Source organism: Ovis canadensis, chromosome 1 (assembly GCF_042477335.2).
Source record: "Ovis canadensis isolate MfBH-ARS-UI-01 breed Bighorn chromosome 1, ARS-UI_OviCan_v2, whole genome shotgun sequence".
NCBI classification, from domain to species: Eukaryota; Metazoa; Chordata; class Mammalia; order Artiodactyla; family Bovidae; genus Ovis; species Ovis canadensis.
The window spans coordinates 95,145,229-95,163,636 of record NC_091245.1 but is presented as its reverse complement, the minus strand read 5'-3'; the positions used below and the strand labels follow the sequence as shown (position 1 = coordinate 95,163,636).

The 18,408-nt window shown below is 43.5% G+C and overlaps 1 protein-coding gene and 1 long non-coding RNA gene across 3 annotated transcripts in view; both read right to left on the bottom strand.

Annotated features, from left to right (window-relative positions):
- Positions 1–209: 209 nt before the first annotated feature.
- Positions 210–4,065, bottom strand: LOC138446740 (uncharacterized). Its single transcript, XR_011259545.1, has 2 exons — positions 3,982–4,065; positions 210–1,994 (listed from the first exon to the last, which is right to left on the bottom strand). It is a non-coding gene; the product is annotated as an uncharacterized lncRNA (long non-coding RNA).
- Positions 4,066–5,506: 1,441 nt separating this feature from the next.
- Positions 5,507–18,408, bottom strand: part of TTF2 (transcription termination factor 2) — a 51,103-nt gene continuing 38,201 nt past the window's right edge. Inside the window, exons 18-23 of one of the 2 annotated variants that reach the window (XM_069602051.1) lie at positions 16,535–16,705; positions 13,768–13,826; positions 12,802–12,952; positions 11,102–11,184; positions 9,429–9,503; positions 5,507–5,882 (exon numbers count right to left, since the gene is read on the bottom strand). In XM_069602051.1, coding sequence (XP_069458152.1) covers positions 5,738–5,882; positions 9,429–9,503; positions 11,102–11,184; positions 12,802–12,952; positions 13,768–13,826; positions 16,535–16,705 — 684 coding nt within the window. In that variant the 3' untranslated portion in view covers positions 5,507–5,737. The remainder of the gene's footprint in view (positions 5,883–9,428; positions 9,504–11,101; positions 11,185–12,801; positions 12,953–13,767; positions 13,827–16,534; positions 16,706–18,408) is intronic. The other variant, XM_070289229.1, reaches the window with a different exon arrangement.

The following is an 18,408-nucleotide window of genomic DNA, read 5'->3' as shown; positions in this document are numbered from 1 at the left end:
GAATCAAGACTGCCGGGAGAAATATCAATAATCTCAAACATGCAGATGACACCATGCTTATGGCAGAAAGCGAAGAGGGAACTAAAAAGCCTCTTGATGAAGGTGAAACAAGAGAGTGAAAAAGTTGGCTTAAAACTCAACATTCAAAAAATGAAGACCATGGCATCCAGTCCCATCACTTCATGGCAAATAGATGGGGAAACAATGGAAACAGTGACAGACTTTATTAACTTGGGCTCCAAAATCACTGCAGATGATGAATGCAGACATGAAATTAAGATGCTCAGTCCTTGGAAGAAAAGCTATGACCAGACAGCACATTAAACCTAGATGGTGTATTAAAAAGTAGAGACGTTACTTTGCTGACAAAGGTCCGTAAAGTCAAAGCTATGGTTTTTCCAGTGGTCGTGTGTGGATGTGAGAGTTGGACCATAAAGAAGGCTGAGTACTGAAGAATCGATGCTTTTGAACTGTGGTGTTGGAGAAGACTCTTGAGAGTCCCTTGGACTGCAAGGAGATCCAACCAGCCAATCCTACAGAATCAACCCTGATTCTGAATATTCATTGGAAGGACTGATGCTGAAGCTGAAGCTCCAGTACTTTGGCCACCTGATTCAAAGAGCCGACTCATTAGAAAAGATCTTGATGCTGGGAAACACTGAAGGCAGGAGGACGAGATGTTTGGATGGCATCACCGACTCAATGGACTTGAGTGTGAGCAAGCTCCAGGAAATGGTGTAGGACACTGAGTGACTCAACAAGAAGAAAGTATTTTCCCATCCTTCCTTTCATATGTAATCTCTGCTACATGCAGAACTAGCCAAGGATTCTAGGTACAAAGGACGTAAGCTAGTGAAGACATGGTCTCTCGTTTCCCCCTAGGGGTTACAGCAGGAGCCTCCAACCTTTTTGGCACCAGGGACCAGTTTCATAGAAGACAATTTTTCCATGGACGAGGGATAGGGGATACAAGTGCATTACATTTATCGTGCACTTTATTATTACATTAACTCCATTTCAGATCATCAGGCATTAGATCGCAGAGGCTGGGAATCCCTGGATTCTTTCATTTCCATTCCTGTCCCCTGGCTACTGATTTGAGTGGTTCTTTGTATGTAACCGACGCTAATTGCATCGCTATGAGAACATTTTATTCTAGGTTATATGCCTGCTGCTGCTGCTAAGTTGCTTTAGTCGTGTCCGACTCTGTGCGACCCCATAGACAGCAGCCCACCAGGCTCCCCCATCCCTGGGATTCTCCAGGCAAGAACACTGGAGTGGGTTGCCATTGCCTTCTCCAATGCATGAAAGTGAAAAGTGAAAGTGAAGTTGCTCAGTCATGTCCGAATCTTCACGACTCCATGAACTGCAGCCTACAAGCCTCCTCCATCCATGGGATTTTCCAGGCAAGAGCACTGGAGTGGGGTGCCATTGCCTTCTCCAGGTTATATGTCTACAATTTCTAAATTCCTATTGTTATTCTCTCTGTGCTTGAAGGTATGCCTTTTAATTCTTTCTGGCTTCTTCTAAAGCTAGATGGTGCATAGCAAATAGCAGCACAACATCCCACTCTGTAAACCCAGATTCTCTAAAGGCATTATGGTAGATACCAAGCTCACAGACAAACAGGGGTCACACTGCACAGTGGCATTTCCATGACCATCCTGTTAGTGAAGGAGAATCTGGCTTCACCCCTGAGCCCTGCTGAAAGCTATTAATACCTCACCAGGCCGTCTATGGGTTCACACATAGTCGGACACGACTGAAGTGACTTAGCAGCAGGCAAGACAATCGGAGAGAAGAGAGAACCCAGTAATCACATGCAGCCATTCCAAACCACATCCATGATTGCTAGAGGAGGGGGTCGTGCCCCACAAAGACATCGTTCTACGTACTGCGTTCACAGTAGTTGCATGGCGACTCCTAGGGAAGGTTTTCAAGGGCCCAGATTCCATCCAGCCATGGCATGCACAATGCCCTTTTCTTGATTGACACTGCCAAAGAGAAGTCAAACTATAAACTTTGAGGGCAACTCTGTCATACAAAAATACCTTGTAAGCTGGGTGCTCAACAGCATTGCGCTTTGGAAACAGATGTTCACCATCTGGCTCTTTCAGCTGCACCCATGCTTCTATTTTATTCTCATATTCCAATACCTCGTCCCACAGCAATAACACCAGCATTTGGATAGCACGTCATGCTTAATAAAGTATTTATTACCCCATTTTGTCCTTGCCTAAGTCTGGTGAGGTAGGCAGGGAGATGTAAAAAGAAAATCCAACAGTTATGGTGTCACATGAACGAGGGTTGGTTGAGACTGGCAGAACTCAGGGCAGCACTTCAACTGTCACATTGTGAGATACTGCCCACTGCCAGTGGGTGCAGACCCACCTTGTCACACGCTGACCTTAAGAAACTGACTCACAGTAACTAAAATGAGTGTGAGCCTGAGATGGACACCAGAATGCTACTCATAATTCACTGGCAGGGACACTGGCAGCCCAGGGTTAAGATTTCAGGACGCACATCTGGTAACCAACAGTGGCTCCCATTTTTGCTGTATACACCTCACATCCATAGCTTCTCCCTGTTATACCAAGACAAAGCTGGGAAGCTTTGCCAGTTTACAATTTGAATGATGAAAGCTAGAGAAACTGTCTGAGATACCAGAAGGAATCTTGAGTAGACCCCATCAGTCAATGGGCTCTGGATATCTGAAGACTGTACATAATAATCCCTGCATCCATCTTCAGACTAAAAGGAAGCATATTTGAACCTCAAAGTTAACACTGCCTCTCTCCTAAACAGGGCTTCACAGGTGGCTCAGTGGCAAAGAATCTGCCTACCAATGCAGAAGTGTGAGTTCTATCCCTGGACTGAGAAGATCCCCCGGAGGAGGAAATGGCAACCCATTCCAGGATTCTTGCCTGGAGAATCCCATGGACACAGGAGCCTGGTGGGCTACAGTCCACGGGGTCAGAGTCGGACATGACTGAAAACACACACACACACACACACACTCTCCTCAACAGCCTGGAAAGGACACTGATAGTGTTGACTTAATGTGCTTTCGACTGACATGACCCACCTGTCGTGTCAAATGGGCGTGGTGTGTTTATGTTGTTAATATCCCCGTGGAGCACAGTGACTGTATGCCAATCCTCACACCTCACAGATGGAAAGAACTGAGGTGCCTGGGGAATCTGCAACTAGCTAAACACCAGACAGTCAGCAAATGTTCCTACCAGCGTGGGAGGCAGGGCTTCTCAGATGACATTCCCTTTAACCTGGTGTGTGGAGCACACAACCAAACTCTCGGAGGGTAATCTTACATCTTCTATTTCCCGATTTTATCAGGGACCTCACTACAGCTGCTGAAGTTCTAAAAACAATGCCCAGCACAGTCATGTCCTTAGGGGGCACCTTTGCTTAAAAAGGCCCCAGGGCCTCAGTCCACACTGTGACTGGCCTAACACAGGGCTTTGTCATGTAATCCTAACTCAAAAGAGGGCGACAATTCTAGCGAAGAAGAAATACAACTCTTTTCAGCAGAAATGTGCAGAGTAAGTGCTTTGAAAATGACTGCCAACAGAAAGGGAATCTGAATAGTTCCCCAAAGGGAAATTCTCAAAGAGTTTGTATTAGTTAAGATATGAACTGCTATATAAACAATCCCCAAATCTCATAGTTAAAAAAAAAATTATTTCTTGATTATGTCATAGTCCAACGTGGGTGAGCTGGGATGGGAAGGGAGGCACTGGAAGGCTTTGTTCTGCTGTCATTCAGGAACTGAGGCTTACCAGTCTACCAAAGGGCCCATGGCCAAGAGCAGATTAAACACCTCTGATCTAGTGGCTCCACAGTTCTGTAGGGCCCTGCAGTTGTCCATCAGCTCCTTTGTATTCAGTGGGCCAACAAGAAAAGAAACAGCACAAAGAATCATATGCAAAGTTTTAGAAGGGCAGATAAGAAATGACTTACACATCGCTTCTCTCCACATTCCACTGACTTAGAACTGCGAAATACGACCCACGTAACCGCAGTGAAGAATAGGAAATGTAGTCTCTGGTAGTCAGGAGGAAAAGGGACGTGGGGGTTAGTGGACACAAAGCATTATCTCTGCTATACGTCAAACATATTTAGTGGATTATGCCAATGATAATACAAATACTATATGATTCAGTAATACTGAATATAACAATGAGACTAAGTGCTTCTATACCGCAAATGTGTAAAACTACAAATACTATAAAAATACAAATGTTAAACTATATGACAAAATACTATATAACAACACAAAATGATATAATAACATAAATGATATCAAATTCTAAATGATACAATAATACAAATACTACCCAACCACATATTAGGTAGGAACCCACTTCTGCTCAGCCTACACAGAGATGGTTACTATGAAACTCTTAGAGGGAAACACAGGCAGAACACTCTTTTGACATAAGCACCAGGATCTTTTTTGACCCACCTGCCAGAGTAATGAAAACAAAAACAAAAATCAACAAATTGGGATCTAATTAAACTTAAAAGCTTTTGCACAGCAAAGGAAACCATAAACAAGATGAAAAGACAACCCCCAGAATGGGAGAAAAATGTTTGCAAACAAAGCAGTGGATCAAGGATTAATCTCCAATACACACAAACTGCTCATGCAGCTCAACATCAAAAAAAAAAAAAAAGACAAACAACCCAATCAAAAAATGGGTGGAAGACCTAAATAGATATTTCTCCAAAGAAGATATAGAGATGGCCAACAACACAAGAAAAGATGCTCAACATCGCTCAATATAAGAGAAATGCAAATCGAAACTACAAGGAGGTATCACCTCATACCTGTCAGAATGGCCATCACTGAAAAATCTACAAACAATAAATGCTGGAGAGGGTGTGGAGAAAAGGGGACCCTCTTGCACTGTTGGTGGGAATGTAAATCGAGACAGTCACTATGGAGAACAGTATGGGGGTACCTTAAAAAACTACAAGTAGAACTACTGTACGACCCAGCACTCCCATTTTCCATACACCCAGAGAAAGCCATAATTCAAAAAGATACATGCACACCAGTGTTCACTGCTTCCATGTCCTGGCAATTTACAATAGCACAGCCAAGACACGGAAGCAACCTAAACGTCCGTCAACAGAGGAATGGATAAAGATGTGGTGCGTGTATACAACGGGATGTTAGCCGCAAAAAGGAACAAAACGGAGTCATTCGTAGAGATGTGGATGGACCTAGAGGCTGTCAAACAAAGTCAAGTAGGTCAAAAAGAGAAAAACAAATATAGTATATTAATGCGTATATGTGAAATCTAGAAAAATGGTCTAGAAGAGATGGTTATAGGAGTAGCCTTATTGGTAGGAATTGAAGAGATGGGAGGGAGTCTGTGTTAGAAAAGGCAGTAACACGGGGTCCCCATTAGCTGAGAAGAAAAAGGCACAGAGGGCTTTTTAAGTTTTTACTGAAGCTTAGGTACAAGTCTCCCAGGGCTGTTTATCCAAAGTACTTTATTGATTTTATTTAATACGCTGATTGGGTAACATGACTGGTTAACTAGCTGGTTAACATGATAATTCATCCTCGCTTGGAGAAGGGCATGGCATCAGGCTTGAAGGTGAAACTGAAAGCCAAGGAGAGCTCAAAGGACCAGGGTTAAGTCGTTCCCCCCAGATCCTAGCACAAACCAGCAGTGGTACTATTCTAAGCTTGAAAAACAGGAAGTTAGATCCCAAAAAGGACTTTGAGGTCAGCCAAGGAGAGCTTGGTGACAAATTCTCCAGATCCTGATAGAATCTGTTTGGCCAAATCTTTCTTTTTTTCTTGGAGTTGCAAGATCTTCTCTTCCACTGTTCCCTCGCAGACAAATCTGAGAAACAGACAAGCAAATAATCAGAACCCCAAAGCAGCATATCTAAAGAAATATTCAACCTTCTATGCATGCTTAGTTTTTAAAGATTTCCTCCTCTATTTTTCCTTAGGTTTGATTAATAACTAAACCTAAACAACTTAGACTAAATATATACATCCGTTTAAAGTGATCTGAACTCAGACTGACTTTTCATTTCTTAAGCTGAAATAATTGAGAAATGCCAGAATCACAAGAGATATGTGCCTAGTCACTCAGTCATGTCCGATTTTCCGACCCCATGAACTGCAGCCTGACAGGCTCCTCTGTCCTTGAGGATTCTCCAGGCAAGAATACTGAAGCGGGTTGCCATGCCCTCCTCAAGGGGATCTTGCCAACCCAGGGATCGAACCCAGGTCTCTTGCATTGCAGGCGGATTCTCTACCAACTGAGCCACCAGGGAATATGCCAACCCCCAAAAATAAAAATTGTAGAGATCCAGCTTTCACACAGAAAGCTCCACCTTGGGAAGGTCAGAAGGTCTAAAGCTATCAGGCTTCTGCTAGGAATGCGTACTGGTTAAAGTACAGAGTGTCTTATTTCATGGCTGATTCACACTGAAGACAGGTTTGACCAGTTGAGGAAATGCCACTGCTGTCCTTTCTTCACTCAGTCAACAAGTACCGATGGAGATTCACTATATGCCACGCACCATGCCAGAGAACACAGAGACGAACATGCTCGTGCAGTCAGAGAACCCAAGACAGAGACGTGAAAATAAACAGCAAGAATGGTGATATGCCCTGGGAACCGCTCGAATGGCGATGTGTCCACTGTACAGGACGAGTGCAAGGAAATCTGTCTGGGCTATTCAGGGACGACCCCATTGACGGGTTAATTCTTCATGCGACTTGTAGGATGAGCAAGGGTTTGCCAGATGGAACAGTGGGGAGGGCATCCCAGGGAATGGGAACATGTATAAAACCATGGCTAACATGTGCAGCAACATGGATGGATCTAGAGATTATCGTACTAAACCGGAAAGAGACAAATATACCACATGATATCACTTATATGAGGAGCCTAGAATACAACAGGAATGAACATATCTGTGAAACAGAAGTAGACTCACAGGTATAGAGAACAGGCTTGTGGTTGCCAAGGAGGGTGGGGGTGGAGGAGGGATGGCGTGGGAGTTTGGGGTTAACAGAGGCAAACTATTATATGATGGATAAACAGCAAAGTCCTGCAGTATAGCACAGGGAATTATATTCAATGTCCTGTGATAAACCATAAGGGAAAATACAAAAAAGAATATATATAACTGCCACTTTTGCTATACAGCAGAAATTACCAAACACTGTAAATCAACAGTACATCAGTAAAATTAAAAATAACAACAAAGAAAAAACAGAATGAATGGAATAGAGAAATTGTCCAACTCTTTGCGATGCCATGGACTATAGCCTGCCAGGCTTCCCTGTCCATGGAATCCTCCAGGCAAGAATACTGGAGTGGGTTGCCATTCCCTTCTCCAGGAGACCTTCCTGACCCAAGGACCTAACTCAGGTCTCCTGCCTCATAAGCAGGTTCTTTACCATCTGAGCCTCAAAGGAAGCAGGAGTATGGTTACATGTTTAAGCTATAAAGTAACCACTTATATTTAGAAAAAAGAAACAAAACCTTTGCTGAGTTTTGGAACATGGTATGCTTGGGGAGGTCATCCAATCTGGCCAGGGCAAAAGTCCAACACTACGTTGTACCACAACGACAGAAGTTCAGGAGACTGGTGGGGGCTGGATCAGGAATGACCATTCCTGTGACGCCAAGAAGCTTAAGAGTTGAAAGGAGGAAATGGCAGTGGATGGGAAGAAAGGGATGGTTATAAGAAACATCTAGGAAATAAAATGAATGGACATGGTTTGTGAAAAGTAAGAAGCTGGAGTCTGGTTTTGGCTCCATGATTAGATAAAAATACTGGCACTATTCACAAAGATAAGGAATTCAGAAGAATCAACAGATACGGGGAAGCAGGGAGAAACAATCTCAGCATGTGGTACTGTGAGTCCCTGGAGCAGGTAACAGTACTTGCTACATGGGGACTCCCCACTTTTGTTGTCTGTTTAGTTGTGAAGTCGTATCTGACTCTTTGCAACCTCACGGACTACATTCTGCCAGGCTCCTCTGTCCATGGTATTTCCCAGGCAAGAATACTGGAGTGGGTTGCCATTACCTTCTTCAGGGAATCTTCCCAACCCAGGAATCAAACCCAGGTCTCCTGCATTGCAGGAGAGTTCTTTACCACTAAGCCACCTGGGAAGCCTAATAGGTATTCATTTTTTTGAGATGAATGAGATAAATCCATGAGTAGATGAATAATGGGTGCGGATGTGGACACTTGGATTCATACATTTTGTGGGGATTTGGATATCTGGGCCTGAAGGTGAGGAGACCTTGGAACTGATGGTATAGATTTTGGACTTGCTGGAGTAGATAGGATTATTGAGAGAGGTGCATACAAAGCAAGCTGAGAAGAGAGCTAAAGACCGAACAACGGACACAATTGCTGTACTTGGCACATTTTGGAATTCATTGGTCCCATTAGCAAGAGCGGCTTCAGTGACATGACAGGGGTGAAAGCCAATTCATACAGGCTGAGGAATGAATGGGAAATAAGTAAAGAGAGACAATGATTTCTAATTCTTCAAGAAACTTGGCCATGAAGATGAAGGAAAGCAGTCCATAACTGGGCTGGATTGCACTGTTAAGGCAGGTTCTATCATTGTTTTTAAAAAGAGGAGGGTCTCACGTAGAGGGACATTCAAAATAACTGTCCTGTGCACTTTAAAAATGTCACGGTCATAAAACACAAAGAAAGACCAAGTGTTGTTCCAGATTAAAGGGGACGAGAGAGTGAGAAGAACTGAATGCTATGCAGGACCTTTTGTGGGAAGGACATCACTGGAACAAGTGGCAAAATTGAATAAGGTCCATAGATCAGAGGATAGTATTGTATCATTGTTAACATCCTGGTTTTGATAACTTTATTGTGATTATGTAAGAGATGTCATTTTTAGAAAGTGCCTATTTTAGTATTTAGAGGTAAAGGAACATCATGTCTGCAACTTACTGTCAAATGGTCCAGAAAAAAGCTTACACACACACACACAGATGTCACAGCAGTCAGGAATCTTTTGGTATTATTCTTACAATCGAGAACTCTGGGATATTTTTGTAAGAATTCCTACATTCTTTTCTATGTCTGAAGTTATGTCAAAATAAAAGCGAAAGAAAGAGAGAGAAAGAGAGAGAGGAGGGTCCTTTCATGGGCAGCCTTGACTGAGATAAGGCTCATCATTGTACTTAAGTTTTCTTCTGCAGGGACCAGCTCCAAGGTTACCCTCAAATTGCTAGTGTTCCCTTCCTGACCATGAGTGCCAAGGAGGATGAGCCCCACAAAAACCATCAGTACAGTGACCACCAAATACTTTACATTCTGTTAAAACACTACTAAGAAAGATTTTCACAGGAGCAGATCCTGGCCCCAGGAAACCTTTACATACTTACTTATGTATGACGACATCTTTTTGCTGCCCTACTCGGTAGATTCGGTCACAAGCTTGATCTTCAAGTGATGGATTCCTGTGAGAAGACAGGTTTTGAACTCAGAGGAACTGATATCCTCAACAAGGGGCAGGCAAATCCCACAGGCCAAATCCAGCCTGCAATCTGTCTCTGTATGGCTCTTGAGTTTGAAATAGTTGTTACATTTTTAAAGGTTTGTAAAAAAAAAAAAAAAAAGTAAAACCAAAATCCACAAAAAAGAATATGTGACAGAGACCTATGTATCTGCAAAGCCTAAAATATTTATAGAAAAAGTTGGTAGATCTCTGTTCTAGCGTATGCGGGGCTTGGAGACTCCCAGATGTCTTCTTCCCCTCTCATGAGAAACTGGGCTCAGATTTGCCTCCAGCAGGAACTCTTAGCACCACCATCAGCTGAAAACTATAGGTAACAGAGGCTAAAGTGATGCTCAAATCCAATCATTAACTAGCTGGATGACTCTGGGCAAGTCATCTAACCATAACCTAAAAGGCTTGGGAATCAGAGGGCTGGCAAATGATCATTAATGCCTTTATCTTTTTTAAGATTTTTTTTAACTGTGGACCACTTTTAAAGTCTATATTGAACTTACTACAATACCGTTTGCTTTATGTTTTGGTTTTTTAGCTGCAAGGCTTATGGGATCTTAGCTCCCCAAACAGGGATTGAACCCACACCCCCTGCGATGGAAGACAAAATCTTTTAACTACTGGACCATCAGGAAAGTCCCCTCTAACGCCTTCTTCAACTTTTAACTTTCTATGATTCAAATAAGGAGACTTAATTTGTTTCCTTCTTTCTAGATTCTCCTTTTCAATTCCAAACTAGTTTCTCATCTCACCTCTTTAAAAACTTGAATAACATTTCTCCAATTCAGAAGCCAGCATGATTCCAATTCTGATTTCCTCATGTATGGGGGTGGGAGGGGTCCCAAGTAAGACCTAAACACATTCTCCAGGAAGATACCAACAGGTGGGCCTGTCTGTGCCCATCTGGCTGCCTGGAGAACAAATGACAATCCCTGGCAACGGTGCCTGGAGCAGCAATCCCTAACTGGCATCATTGAAAAAGCAAAACTGGGACAGATTATGATACTTTCTCCTAGCAACACACGAATCATTTGCTTTGTACCTAAGAAGGACGCTGCTATGCTCCTGGTGTTGACACTATGAGCGGTGAGTCCAAGGCTACGTGTTAAGCATGTATCTAACATAATTAGAAAATTTCTTTGCCTTTTCCTTTAGGAGTAATGGTTCTCATTCTTTGCCAATGCTGAGATTTCCTTGGACTTCAACAAGTATGTCTGAGATACGGTGTTTTGAAGAGAGAAAACTCTTCGTTGAGTGAAGTAGCTCTTAGCCATGAGAAAAAGCCCTACTCCCAGTTTCCATGGAAACAGACATCAGGTTAACAATAAAGTGAACAAACTATTTTAAATAGTCATTTGAATCCTTCCTTGGTCAGGAATACAGGGCCATCAACTCAGCCTACACCATTTTGATCTGTATCTGTACACACGTATGCACAGAGGCACCTCCACAATACGAAAGGAACACACTCATATGAGGTCAGGTTTTATTGCCCCTCTGGTCTCCCTGCGATGCAGGGACAACTCAAGAAAAACCCATAATTGTTACCAGTGCATGTCCAGAAGAAAAAGATGGTTTCCTCCAGTCAGGTTTAGACCGACACCTCCAGCCAAGAGAGAAATTAGCATAACCTTCAAAAGGAAGCACACCATTCACTTTACACAGATTCGGTCTCATAAAGCCATCTCTCCTCCTGTCACAGGTTCAATACCAAGATCAATACAAATAAGCAACATGTTCTTATCAAATTTCCTTCTGCAGTCATAATGGCACTGTTTCGAAACTTTGAGATGCTATTTTCCTTGCCTCACCTTTGAGAAGATTCTCATTTAACCTTGTTTTGGTGAGTCAATCACAAGACATTAATTGCGTGCCTGCCAAATATATGAATACTGCCATTTAGAGTGCTGGGGCTGGTCAGTGCAGTACACTTTCCATCAACCGGATACTGTCTAATCCGCCAGTCCCCCACCACTGCCGTGACTCTCCTGCCGATCACTCAGCTGTGGTTTGGTCGCTCAGTCATGTCTGACTCTTTGTGACCCCCATGGACTGTAGACCACCAGGCTCCTCTGTCCATGGGATTTCCCAGGCAAGAATACTGGAGTGGGTAGCCATTCCCTTCTCCAAAAGATCTTCCCCACCCAGGGATCAACCCCAAGTCTCCCCCTTGGCAGGAGATTCTTTACCACTGAGCCATGAGGGAAGCCCTAAATTCCCATCATCCATAACTAGATGTCTTTGAGAGGAGAGTGAAAAAACTGACTTAAAACTCAACATTCAGAAAACTAAGATCATGGCATCGTCTCCCATCACTTCATGGTAAATAGATGGAAACAGTGAGAGACTTTATTTTGGGGGGCTCCAAAATCACTGCTGATGGTGACTGCAGCCATGAAATTAAAAGACGCTAGCTCCTTGGAAGAAAAGCTATGACCAACCTAGACAGCATATCAAAAAGCAGACATTACTTTGCCAACACAGGTCCATCTACTCAAAGCTATGGTTTTTCCAGTAGTCATTTATAGATATGAGAGTTGGACTATAAAGAAAACTGACCACCGAAGAATTGATGCTTTTGAACTGTGGTGTTGGAGAAGACTCTTGAGAGTTCCTTGGGCTGCAAGAAGATCCAACCAGTCCATCCTAAAGGAAACCAGTCCTGAATATTCACTGGAAGGACTGATGTTGAAGCTGAAACTCCAATACTTTGGCCACCTGATGCAAAGAGCTGACTCATTGGAAAAGACCCCGATGCTGAGAATGATTGAAGGTGGGAGGAGAAGGGGACGACAGAGGATGAGATGGTTGGATGGCATCAATGACTCAACGGACATGAGTTTGAGTAAGTTCCAGGAGCTGGTGAGGGACAGGGAAGACTGACATGCTGCAGTCCATTGGGTCGCAAAGAGTCAGTCATGACTGAGCAACTGAACTGAACTGACTGTTCTCCCATTTCCCTGCATCTTTCCTCATATCAAGATCCCACACATCCTTCCAGGCTTGCCTTTTCCACAAAGTTTCTTGATCCTAACCAGTTCTGTCCTTAGTCTTTTTAACCTTCGTATTTTATTCTCTTAGAGTATTTTCACACTTTGATACGTACCCCTGATAAATGTCAAAAGAATCAAAAATACCTGGAGGGACCAAAGCTATGAATACTTTTCAAATGAGCTATGTTAAAATTTTCTGTGTAATCGGGAACAGTCTGCTCTTAATTACAGAACTCAGTTGTGATCAGCTCGTACCTGAGGGCCCCTGGGGCTGTTAAATGCCTCTACCAAGTCCATTCTCTGTTTAGGGTTGACAGAGCCATCGATGGTGGCATAAGTAAATCCACATCTTTTAAGATGCAAGGCTGCAACCTTCAGCATGCTGGTCCACTGCGAGACAATGACACTGGAAGAGAGGAGAAAACGGAAAACCGATGCAGATGAAATAAACTCATCTGCAGGGCTTCCATACGATTCAGTTATCAAATGTGGAAGAAGGAAAGCCTTCTGATACCTAAGGGTACACACTTAGGTGACATAAGATTATAACGCTCCCAGTTATTTCTATATCCAGTCTGCAACTTACAAGTCAGAACAAAGTGGTGGTGAAACTAAAGTGACGGCTGCAGCCTCCGATTATCTGGGGGCCTAGTTCTCATCTAGAGGAGGTCTGTCCTCCTGCAGAAAAAGAGGACAGGCCTCTCCCCTTGCCAGTCAGAACCATAAGCCTCTAGGGTTTCTCTGTTCCCCCCATGCTGTGCTTTAATTAGAATTTTACGTGTTTAGATCAAAATCTTTCTGATCTACAAATGCAGTGAGTAACACAGAGTAAAGTAAAACAAACAATGACTGACCCTCCTGCACCCCCCGCCCCTAGCTCAGGAACACGCCCAGCACTGTGGGGGCTCCCGGTCTGACCACACCCCTCTCCCTCCATCTCCCTCTGTTACTGTCTTGCTTTGTTTAAGATGCTTCTTCTCTGCTCTTAAACACCTTTTCAGATCCTCAGTTTACTTAGATCCTCCAAGGATTGCCTTTGCAACCACTGTCAGAAATATTTTAATTAGAAATCATAGGGAATTTGTGCTGTAACCTCAGTACTTTCTGCTGAGTGTGACTCAAGGTCCTTGATATAAAAAGCTAAGACTTATAACCATCCACAATATCCAACTTTCTTGCATAATTACAAGCAACATTTGGATAATGAAATAACACACTTACCTCTTTTGGGACCCTGAATTTCTTCGGACTGCCTCCAATTCTGCCAATAGAGATGAAATCTGGAAAAAGGTTGAATTAACATAAGTAGGTTTAAGCAAATTTGCTTTTCTCCATTTTCTCTCCCCTGAATGAAAGAATCAGTCTCCCCTAGGGCCTCTCAGCTTTAAGTATTACTCCTCTCTGGTTCCCTCTCCTCTTTGCAGCCAGAGGACTATTTCCAGAATGCCAGTTTCTTATTTTCTTTCGCTGACTGAAGACCCTCCAGTAGCCTCCCACAGAGAATAAAGCCCAAGCTCCTTACAATGACCTCCCAGATTCCCACTTCGTCTCACATCTCCAGCCTTATCCCTCACTACATCCAAATGATGCTTGGGTGATACCAACATTCTCCCTCCACTGAGCTGTGCTTTGTCTCATCTTTGTCCATTCCCTCTGCTCAGAACAGCCTTAGGTGCCAGCTTAATGTCATTTCTTGGAGGTCCTCCCCAATCCAAGGTGCCCACTAACTATACACCTTTTCTTTCTATTATCATGGTCTTTTTAAAAAATTATATACTAATTGCTTATTAGTTATCTCTTGCTTTCAAGGCCAGAGATGCTCCAAAGAGGCAGAGCTGGCATGTGTCTGGTTCATCTGTACCCTTAGCACCCAGCACACTGCGGGACCACAGAACATACTATCCTGATATTTGCAGAAGGAGAAAGTAAAAGAACCTGACCCAGTCTGAGGCCTGCTGAAGATGGTGTTGAAGAAAACCCTTTCAGATTGAGGAACACTTGCTCAAGCTTTGCAACAAGCTCCCTGGCTATTTCGGAGAAGGCAATGGCATCCCACTCCAGTACTTTTGCCTGGAAAATCCAATTTATCCACAACTGCTCAGGGCACATTCAAGTCAATGAAGGATCAGACAGTAAGAACACATGGGCAGGACTTCAAAGAGCGACTGAGTTCATTCTTCCTGACTGCTAAGGTGAATGACCTTTCTAAAGTTTCTAAGAGGCCTAGAGTTCCTCTCCAGAGTGGTAGAGGAGGAAGAGCATTAGACTAGTAACCAGGAGGTGAACAGCGTTCCTACTTTGCCATCACAGGGCTAGATCACCCTGAAACTCCTAGGGAAGAGTTCAGCTTCCTCACGGGTAAAAGGAGCTGAGCCAGAACAACAGAGATGCGCTTAGCTCTTCCCCTCTAATGCTGTCGTGACGTTAGTGGTAACCTGTAGAGGCCCCCACGTGAGGCTGCGTTCCAATCTGAACATGACTGGGCAGGAAGACAGTCACAGGACTGTACCATTTTGAATCAGTAGGAATTTAAAAAGCACGTACATGAAGTGCCTGGTGTTCTGACAACTTGAGAAAGTTATCAGAAATCAGAAAGTTGACAACTTATAGAAAGTTCTTGAATTGCCATAAAAAACCTAGCCATAGGTATTTTGAAGAAAAAAAAAACGCAGTGGGAGAGCAGGATTTATGGTCTGTGAGCTGTAGACTAATTCTAATAACATTCTGTATGAGTTTTGGTTTGTGTTATCAAACAAACTCCCTTCCTTATGTGAAGCCACCTTAAGAGGTTTGAACTATGATTAATGGGCTCACATTAAGAAGGCTTGTGAATCATTAACCGAGTATCAGACAAGTTGTGAAGAACACAGATTATTAAAAATGTGAGGTTTCAACCCATCTGCTAAATGAGGGTGCCAGGGCCTGAAATCTGGCAACATAGGGTGCCCTTTTCACATTCCCATCAGTTACTGATGGTGAAGACCTACGTAAATATTTTTAAAACTCTAATTAAAAGTAACTCTTAGTAACACCATTCCCTCGGCAGTGACCTCCTTCCTAAGTTCAGTTCAGCTACTCAGTCGTGTCCAACTCTTTGGGACCCCATGAATCGCAGCACACAAGGACTCCCTGCCCATCACCCACTCCCAGAGTTCACTCAAACTCATATCCATCGAGTCAGTGATGCCATCCAGCCATCTCATCCTCTGTCGTCCCCTTCTCCTCCTGCCCCTAGTCCCTCCCAGCATCAGCGTCTTTTCCAATGAGTCAACTCTTCACATGAGGTGGCCAAAGTATCGGAGTTTCAGCTTTAGCATCAGTCCTTCCAATGAATACCCAGGACTGATCTCCTTCAGAATGGACTGGTTGGATCTCCTTGCAGTCCAAGGGACTCTCAAGAGTCTTCTCCAACACCGCAGTTCAAAAGCATCTCAGTGTCTTATCTTTTTGCCTTTTCATACTGTTCATGGGATTCTCAAGGCAAGAATACTGAAGTGGTTTGCCATTCCCTTCTCCAGCTCCCGTGGGAATAGAGTGACTAATGAGGACAGAAGGCTGGTAACAATCAAACCTGGCAGATTGAAGCCTCTCAACAAAGGAAAGCAATTGGCGCTCAGACATAAGACATTGTCTCAAGGCTCAGGTCTTGTCTCAAGGCTCAGGTCTTTGCGGTTTTCCCAAAACAAACTGCTCACTTGCCCAGGCCCCATCGCCAGTGTAAACCTGACAGACTCTTTCCCCAGGAATCCATGCCAGAAATCTGCCTTGATGTGAGACGTGGGCCCAAGCCACTCTCTGAAAGCCCACTTCAGTTCTATTCATGAAATGAAACCAGAATTCAGGACTAGGGGGAGAATTTGACCAGCTAACATCTGGTAGCTCCAGCTCTGCCATCAAATGGCTAGACCCACTTGGACAAATACAGCGCTCTCAGGGAAATATGTGAGGAGTTGAAGTCTTTCTACTAGAATAGAGGTAATCATACTACCTTGGTGCTCTCTCTCTTGTCATCAAAAAGCTCCGTCTTGAAGCATTTGCCATTAAGGGAAACGGAGGCAGACGGTTCTGAGTCGTGGAATTCGGACAAGGTCAAAGCACTGAGCTGCTCCTCCAGGGAGAGGGCCAGACCTTCACTCTTCAGCTCCGTCGGATCTAGGGCCTGAGCAGAATCAGACAGGGGACACAGCAAATGGGCGACTGAGGCAGCAAGCCTTGGGACTTGCAAAGGGCTGACTGTTCAACACTGCACGTGGCAAAATGTTTTGTGATTCACCATCAGTGCCCCCGTGAGTGAACCCAGATTAAAATGGGGTCTTACAAGGTTTCTCACTAGATCAAAACTAAACCAAAGTGGAACTTTTTAGAAAATTGCCAGATAGACTACAAGATTATGCTATTTGCCCCGGCTAGAAAAATAGTAAATTAAGCTATTGATAATCAAGACATAATTTACAGTACTACCAAAAAAAAAAGAGACACATTACTTCAATGCCTCAAATAAATATTTCAATAAAAACTTTTTAAATAAAAAAAATTTTCAAGTACTAAGTAGTTTTTTTTTTTCTGTTTGTAAAAATGATATATGCATATTATAAAAAATCTGGAAAAGTTCAAAAGAGTATAAAGAAAAGAATCATTGATAACCAAGGAGAAAATAATATAAATTTTAACTGCCAAGGAAGAAAAAAAGTAACACATTTCTCTTTTTTTCATTGAAAGGGAAAGGGAAAGGGAAGCCACTCAGTGGTGTCCGACTCTTCACAACCCCATGGACCGCAGCCTACCAGGCTCCTCTGTCCATGGGATTTTCCAGGCAAGAGTACTGGAGTGGGGTACCTTCTCCGATATCTGTATATATGTCCCTATAAACATACATTATGTACACGTATATACACAATACATGACCATACACATATCTCCCAGTAACAAAGACTCTGTACTTTGATATGACTTTCTTAAAATTACCCCCTTTTCCAAACTGAACCCTTACAGTCCATTCTCACAATTCAACATTACAGCAAATCATACTCTAAAGGCTTTAATTTTCAATTAAAAAAAAAAAAACCTGGGCAAACCAAATTTTATCAAGAAACAAAGGCATATCTCAGGCTAACATACTTTCACCTTTAAAAAAACTAACAAAAGACCAAAACAGTACTTTAAGACACTATGAAAATTTAAGAAGCACTTCTTTATTTTCTTGAAAAGAAGGGAAGTTCCCTTTCTTAGGGAAACGAGTATAAAATCTACACTGGCTTTCCTCTCATGCATTCAAGGATTAAAGGTTAGATCAGAGACTCAATAACAGCAAAAAAAAAAAATCAGACCTAAATCCCCTTCCTCCTAGATCCAAAAAACATATGGCATTTACAAATCATAGAAACCTGTAGGTTTTCAAGGTTATTCTCCGAGCTCTTGGAAAAGGGAAGACAAGATGTGGTGCGGACCCTCTCACATGGAAGGATGTCCCAGCTCGGATGCAGAATGGAGGACGTCAGCTCGTCTACTGACTCCCAGGCCCTCATCTCTAGTCGTCAATCGGGTACCCAGTTGGGGCTTTGCAACTGCGCTGTGCGCATGTGCGCATCCCTCTTTGGCTCTGCGCACCAGGCCACCCTGCCTTCCCCGGCGCCCGCTCGCGCTCCATCATAAGTTCTCCTTCAGGAGGCCGAGCTTCCGCAGGGCCTCCCGGCGGGCCTCCTCCGTGGAGCCCCGGCGCGAGAACTGGACAGCGATACCTTCGGGTCTGAACCCCACAGCCCTGGGGAGCAACCCTGACCGCTTCCTGGCCGCCTGTAGTTAATTTACAAAGTTCTGTTATTTACAAAGTTTTGAGCATACGGCAAAGTGATTCAGTTTTAT